The sequence below is a fragment of the Camelus ferus genome, chromosome 3, assembly GCF_009834535.1.
Source record: "Camelus ferus isolate YT-003-E chromosome 3, BCGSAC_Cfer_1.0, whole genome shotgun sequence".
Classification (NCBI taxonomy): Eukaryota; Metazoa; Chordata; class Mammalia; order Artiodactyla; family Camelidae; genus Camelus; species Camelus ferus.
In genome coordinates this window covers 115,037,587-115,045,792 of record NC_045698.1, presented here as the reverse complement: position 1 = coordinate 115,045,792, position 8,206 = coordinate 115,037,587, and the positions used below count along the sequence as shown (strand labels likewise).

At 40.9% G+C, this 8,206-nt stretch overlaps 1 protein-coding gene across 1 annotated transcript; it reads left to right on the top strand.

The window, feature by feature from the left end:
* The first annotated feature begins 2,327 nt into the window (after positions 1–2,327).
* LOC106730222 (olfactory receptor 2T29) lies at positions 2,328–3,272 on the top strand. Its single transcript, XM_032468066.1, has one exon. The coding sequence runs from the start codon at positions 2,328–2,330 to the stop codon at positions 3,270–3,272; it is 945 nt and encodes a 314-aa protein (XP_032323957.1).
* The last annotated feature ends 4,934 nt before the right edge of the window (positions 3,273–8,206 follow it).

Here is an 8,206-nt window from a genome sequence, read left to right as displayed (position 1 = left end):
TAACTCATCTGTGGAATTATTGTAAGAGTGTGAAATATATTTGAAACTCGGAAATTCTTCCTGCAATAGCCCTGCATCAGAAAGACTTGTAAACTCTTCTAAGAGGGGCCAATATTTTTTTCTTGTTTGTAAGGGCTTGTAAAATTTAACACTTTACATGTCATACATTAAAAAGTTGCAAAGGTCTAATATCCGTAAAAGAAATTGTAGGAAAAGCTATTCCTGGTTCTATTAAGATGCATTGTGCTTCTTTTGTTCTAATTTATTTTGTACCTTTTAAAATTCTACTTAAATCATGTTTATATAACATGCGTCCTTGAACAGACTGAGTGTGATGTCCTTAGGGGTAGCCAAGTATTTTTCTTTCATTTGTCTTCAGCATCCAACACGTAGGCTGTAAACTGCAAAATAGAGAAAGAAGGTTGAATTAGAGTCGTAGACTTCTCAGTACTTTTTGGTTTTCCTCTCTGCATCTCTGTTTCCATAAAAAAACTGATTGCTGAAGATAATAAAGCAGATGATGTTCACAAAACAATGAAAGCCTTGTCTTGTAAATGGCAGTGATCATCCCATGCTGGTTCTTCACCCTGAGATTTAGAACAAATAGCGTGAGTTTTAAGAAGATGAATTTAGAGAAGCACGTAGTAGACAGAACAGGGATCAGGTGCTCCATAAAATTCTGCTTAACCACAGTTAAATAATAAATATATGTTATTTATTTATTTATATTTATATATTTGTATTTATATAACTGCATATTTATGTAGGTTGTATGTATTTACATAAATTTTGAGATTATATGTAGTGTAGTCTTGGGCTACAGAAATAATCAAATTCAAATTTTTATCTGCCATCACTCATATGTGGAATCTAAAAAAAGAAAAAAAGAAAGAAAGAAAAGAAAAAGACAAATGAACATAAATACAAAACAGAAACAGACTCATAGACATAAAATACAAACTTGTGGTTGCCAGTGGGAAGGGGGATGGGAAGGGACAGACTGGGAGTTCAAAATTTGTAGATACTGACAGGTACATATAGAATAGATAACCAAGATTATACTGTGTAGCACAGGGAAATGTATACAAGATCTTGTGGCAGCTCACAGTGACAAAGAATGTGACAATGAATATATGTATGTTCATGTATGACTGAAAAATTGTGCTCTACACTGGAAGTTGACACAACACTGTAAACTGACTATAACTCAATAAAATAAAATAAAATAAAAATTCTTTTACCTGCCAGATAAAACTGGCAAGCTAAAGCAATGCATCTCATATCGTAAAGCAGTAATAGTAACAGCCATCTCTCACATAGATTCTGCATAATAATTACTGTGCATATTAACCTGTTAACAATATATGTGCTTATTGGCTTGTAACTGGTAATGATACAAGCATTCTCATAATTTAACCTTACTCCTAACCATGTCTGAGATCACATTATTATCCCCTTTTGTATGTAGCGTGGACAAAGCAATGGTGGGTAGAGAACAATCTGGACCCAGAGCCACAGTGCACCCTCAGAGTCTGGCCTCCTCACTCGGGGTCCTTAAGGTATCTGAGGGCTTGGTCACCGGTGAAGACCCAGCCTGCTTCTGTGGATGCATGACTGGCCCCACACAACCACAGAGCCTCAGAGCACGGCCTCAACCTGCAGGCAAAGGGAGCTCAAGGTTCTGTAGTGGATTTCCTCAAATTGTGTTTCAGTTACTTGCTAATTCATTTTATATGGAATGCAGCCCTAAGATTTTTTTATTTTAAAAATCCAGTTGGGTCCTGAAACCAGAGAGGTTTATTCAATTCTGATTTTTATAACAACAGCAACAACAACAACAACAAAAACTGTAGAAACAGGGGGTTGATTTATTTTTTTCAATAATTTACTTTTTGTGTTTGCATAGGGCAGTGATTCCGTAAATTTCTTCACATGTTGATAAATGACACTGTTGATTATCAGGAAAACTCACGACCTTGAACTTTGGCAAACTTATTATCAGTAACCAATTCTTTTGACCCATAGGTGTGAATTCCTTGTCTTTCAGTAAATTTGTTGAATTTCAAGTATTTTATAATCCCCAAAGTTACAGTCCTATGGCACAGTCTTCTGTTATTACAATTGGCTTGCTGTGCATGCATACACACACACACAGACACACCCACACGCACACACACACGTGCACACGCACATGCACACACACACGCACATGCACACACACACAGAGACACATCCCACAAGCTTACCAGACATTCAGTTCAGGTGGTCATATCCCATGATTGATCTATTAATCACAAAGCTCTCCTTGGTGCTCTAGGTGAAACCCCATGGCCAACCACACTGGACAGCTGGACTTCATCCTCGTGGGGCTCTTCAGTCAATCCAAGCACCCAGCTCTCCTTTGTGTGGTCGTTGTTGTGATTTTCCTGATGGCCCTGTCTGGAAATAGCTTCCTGATCTTTCTGATACACTCTGATGCCCACCTCCACAACCCCATGTACTTTTTCATCAGCCAGTTGTCTCTCATGGATGTGATGTACATTTCTGTCACTGCACCCAAGATGCTCATGGACCAGATCACGGGTGTAAGTAAGATCTCAGCCCCTGAATGTGGGATGCAGATGTTCCTCTACTTGACAATAGGAGGTTCAGAATATTTCCTTCTGGCTGCCATGGCCTATGACCGCTACGTGGCCATCTGCCATCCGCTCCGTTACTCTGTTCTCATGAGCCATCGTGTGTGTCTCCTCTTGGTGTCTGGCTGCTGGATCCTGGGATCGGTGGACGGCTTTATGCTCACACCCATCACCATGACCTTTCCTTTCTGCAGATCCAGGGAGATCCATCATTTCTTCTGTGAGGTCCCTGCTGTCATGAAGCTTTCCTGCTCAGACACTTCCCTCTATGAGACACTCATGTACCTGTGCTGTGTCCTCATGCTCCTCATCCCTGTGACAGTCATCTCAAGCTCCTATTCTTTCATCCTCCTCACCATCCACAGGATGAGCTCAGCCGAGGGCCGGAAGAAGGCCTTTGCCACATGCTCCTCCCACATGGCTGTGGTCATCCTCTTCTACGGGGCTGCCGTTTATACCTACATGCTCCCCAGCTCCTACCACAGCCCTGAGAAGGACATGGTCGTATCTGCCTTTTACACCATACTCACTCCTGTGCTAAACCCTTTAATCTATAGTCTGAGGAATAAGGATGTCACGGGGGCTCTAAAGAAGATGTTGAATGAGGTGTCCGTCTTTCAGAAAACTGTGAAGTAAAACTTTTCATAGTATTGGTTTTTATTCACTCCACACAGTCAGAAATTTATGGTCTTATGCCAATGTTATTCCTCAGACTCTAATACCATGATGTGTCATCTCATATTCATCCATTTTAGAGGAATTATTTCCCTGTGCTGGAAAACTCCCCATTCTTATACTCCTTGTATACAGAAATGGTTTTTGCTATTGTGGTGAATCTACGTTACACTTTTTCTGAAGTTGAAAACTGTACTGTGATTGTATGGAAGAATATTCATGTTCTTAGGACACACATAATTAAAATAAGGAGGAAAATATCATAAGATGTGCAGCTGAACAGAGAGAGTAGACAAAAAGGTGATGAAGCAAAAGAGGTGCAATGTTAACAAGAGAACCGAGGGAAAGTTTGTATGTGTTAATTGCACTGTTTTATTCATAGTACTGGTTTGTGTATTTGGAATTATTTAAAAATAAAGAATAAAGTAACAGACTTTTCTCCTTTTTTTTTTTTTTAATTTCCTGCTCTCTGCTTGGTTGCAGTGTAAGAGACATATCTTAGAAATCATGCTCGTATTAATGTGGCTGCTCATTACTGTGAGAGAGAAGTCCTGTGCCTGCCTTTATCGAGGGCGACCTGGTTCCTCGTGATCCAACTCTGCAAGCATCTAGGGAGGGTTCCCTCTCCGAAATGCTTAGTACCTTTCGGTAGATTGGAAATCCAAGGCCACATAAAGTGCTGTGAAAAATACGTTAGCTTCAAGTGGAAGGAGGGCTTAGGGAATATTCCCTGCATGAGACGATATTGGGCTGAGATTTGAAGTATGGGACTTGATATACAATCGAGCCGAAGGAGAACATTAACATTCAATCCTTCATCTATTAAACATCGTTTCTATTTCCTTTTTTTTAAATAGTATTCTGCATTTCTATTGATAGTTTCTCTCATTTCTTTCAGTATTTTTATCATCACCTTTTTGAAGTCAGGATCTAGTAGACTGTCGAGGTCTATTTCATTGTTGGATCTTTCAGGGGATTTCTCTTGTTCTTTTATTTGGGAGTGGTCCCTCTGCTTCCTCATTTTGCTTATTTCTCTGAGTCTCTGAAATTAGAAGTAACAGCCTTCTATTGTGATCTTGAAGGTTTTTTTTGTTAAGTTGGCCCATCCCTGTGTAGACCATGTGAGCCTAATATTTTTGTCGAAAGGGCTGTTTTAGTTGCCATGTCTTCCCCACGTGTGCTGGCCGTTATCACCTTGATTGGCGGTGCGGTCGGTGTATGGTGACCAGAGCCTGCCCTGGTTATTGAGCGGGGCCTCCTCTTTGCTCTGTGGTTGGCACACCCCTGACAGGGGCCATGTCTGCCCCCTAGTTTTTGGAATAGAGGCTTTCAGACCCATTTCTGAGTTGTGGTGTGTGGTGGGCAGGGCTGCAGTGCTTCTGCTGGAAGGGAAGCCACTGAGTACTCCTCCACAGGAGATACCCACCAGAAAGTGCCATCCGTTGGCACTGCCCTTGTCCCCACCTCAGCTGCAGGACTGTTAGCAATCCAGCTTGGTGACCCTCAGATTCTGCACCCACAGAGCCACCACTGCAGATCTGCCAGTGTGAGACACTAGGACCCACAGCAGTGCATGTGCAGTCACATACTTAGATTCACTGTGAGCCACCATGTCAGTCCAGGACCCAGCCCTCTGTCCATGTATGGTACGCAGGCTCACTGTTAATGCCAGACCCACTCCTGCTGTGCACAGAACTTTGCTTGGTTCTCTAAAGGCATGGGTCCTCAAAGGTACCAGTGGTGAAAATCTTCCACCGCTGCCTGGGGCTCAAATCAAATCTCAGTCCCACCCAAAGTCACGGGATCCCTGGCTACAGATTCAAGTTTCAGCCCCATCTCCAACTGGGAACTGTGCAACAGCAATTGTGCCCCTACCAAAGCAAGCTGAGAACAAGCTGTGTCTGAATCCCACCCCTCTGCTCTCGAGAAAACACACCAACAATGGTGCTGAGAAGTGCCCTCTGGGCTAGTGGAGGTGGCTGCTATGGCAGGGCTGCATCGCACCCCTCTCCCCACATGAACCAGCAGTGGTGCTTTCTGTGGGGGGATCCAGGATGTTTTGCACACTCTCCTAGCCTCAGCCCGCACCCAAATCCAGTCCCCTGAGGCTGCCTCTGCCCAGCCAGCCCCAGTCCTCTCCCTGGGCTTGTCTGTGGAAGCCCCCGCTCCAGCAGCCCGGCCCAGCCCACTTCCACTGGCTTCTGTCTTGGTCTAGGGATGGCAAGGACACTCTATGCTGGTTTCCCTTAGTTCTGTCTGCGAAGCGGCTGCTGCTTTCTCCTCCAAGCCTCTGAAGCTCCCTTTCTGTCCCCACTCACCTCCCCATGGAGAGGAGAAGGGGCTTCCCAGAGTGAGGGAGCTTTTCCTCCTTTACCCACCACTCCCTCCCCAGGGGACAGGTCCTGCACTGATTTCCTTTGCCTTTTTCTTTTTTTCTTTCCTACCCAATTTTGTGAGGATTTTCTTATATTTATGACTATAAGAGATATTCTACCAAACTTTAGCACATATTCTGTGAGATTTGTTCCATATGTAGGTGTAGATTTTGTTGGGAGAGGGTGAGCACCACATCTTTCTACCCCGCCATCTTGCAAAGTGAGTTTTTACTGAGCAATAGAACACTTACAAGGGGCAAGCAGGCAGACTCAGGTGTGTAGCTGGGCAGAGTTTCTTTGGCAAGCTGGTTATATAGGGTGTAAAAATGAACAGATGGAATATTCTTCAGGAGGAAAAAGTTTGGGGTCATTTTCCCTTATTTTTATCCCAGTTTCACCTTCCCAAGGGAAAGAGGGATTTTTTTTCCCCCTTATTTAGCCTGGAATGGAAGTGTCATGGTGTCAGTGCATGATGGGTACTTCTTATCTGGAAGACTAACTTTTATTATAATAAGGGCACAATGAGCAAAAAGTTACATTTGGATGCTGGAGATTCCCATCTTTTCCACTTTTCTTTGTCTACAGGACCCCTGTCATCTCAAGATATATGGCTTTGTGAGTCCAGAAGCTCTGATTTTCCTTGTCTGCCCGAGGACCTCTGTTGTTCACAAGATGTATGGTTTCCTGCCACATGACCCGTGCCTCCCTTTCTCTGCTCATGTCTGGATATCTGCCTTCTCTAACAAATAGGCTGTAGTTTCTGTTCTTTTGCATTCTTCAGATGTGTTTTTTGCTTGACAACTGGGTATTTTGAATATTATAATATGGCGAGTTTTGAAATCAGATTCTTCTCTCTTCTCATAATGTGTTGTTGTCGCTACTTTTGGGGGTTTATGATTTTTTTTGTTTAGTGTTTTTTCTGAACTATCGTTAAAATAAAGACTACATATTTTGTTAAGTGTGGTCCCTGAAGTCTCAAATTCTTTAGTTAATGGTCACATACAGATTCAACAGATATTCCCTTCAACATCTGGAGCCTCCCCCAAATAACACTAGCAAAGAGAACAACAAATAACATACCCTAAAAATAGTCTGCTGACTTTTTTCCAGTTTAGCAATGTGATGCGGCACCATTGAAACATGCCTTTACAACTTGGCTTCAGTCTTTGTTTCTTGCTTGAAGAAATGCTAGAGTTCAGCCAGATGCTAAACAGATTGTCTCCTCCATTCCTTTTTGGGTCATGCATCTAGTTGTGAACTTATATTGTGGATTTCCATTGTTCTTCTATATTCCCTGGTGTGTGTGAGAACTTTTCAAAGTTATTATTTCGCTAAACAACTTCCCTAGTCTCTTTCTTTCCTGGCTTCTCCATCTCTCTTCTGGTTTCCCCATGTATACCTCTTGTCCTAGACAGCCATGGAATTTACATGAACTCTCCACCTCAAGTAATGAGGAATAAAACAAACATCATAAAGTTAGCAGAAGGAAGGTAAAAATCAGAGCAGAAAAAAAATGTGAGACTAGACAAAAGAAAAGATCAACAAAACCAAGGTAATTCTTTGAAGATAAAATTGGTAAATGTTTGGCAAAACTAAGAAAACAGAGAAAATTTAAATAAAATTATAAATGGAAAATGAATTTTTGAATGGATAGAGCAGAGGTAAAAAGGATCATTAAAAACTAATATAAACAAGTATATGTTGTGAAATTGTATAACTTAAAAAAGATGAATAAATTTTGAAAAATATACATCCTGCCAAGATTGAACAATGAAGAAATAGAAAATCTGAAGAGACTAATAATAATTAATGAGGTCTCAGTAGTAATCAAAACCCTTCCAACAAAGAAAACCCAGTAACTAATGGCTTCACTGGTAAATTCTACAAATATTTAAAGAATCATTAATGTCAGTTCTACTCAAACTATTCCAAGAAGTTGAAGAAGAGGGAACACTTTGAAATTCACATTACCAGGTCAGCATTACTTGGATACCAATGCCAAAAAAAGGACACTATAAGAAAAATCACTGCCCAATATGCATGATGAACATAGATGCAAAAATTTTTCTACAAAATACCAGCAAACAAAACTCAACAACACATCACAATGTTATACAGCAGGATCAAGTGGGATTTCTCTCTGCCTTACAAGGATGTGTCAACAAAAGCAAATCAACAAATATAATACATCCCACTAGCAGAATGGCAAATAGCTATTTGTGATAAATTCAATAGATGGAGGAAAAAAAAACATTAGACAATACTCATCATGAGATCATGATAAAAACTCTTGACATATTAGGTGTATAAGGAATCTACCTTAACATAGTAAAGGCCATATATGACAAATCTATAGTTAACATTATATTAAACAATTGAAGGGCTAAATCTTAATATCGGAAAAAAAAGACACAAGGATGTTCACATTAGCTGTTCCTATTTAACAAAGTGTTAGAAATCCTAGCCAGAGCAATTAGGCAAGGAAAAGAAATAAATGACAGCTAAATTTGAAAGAATAAA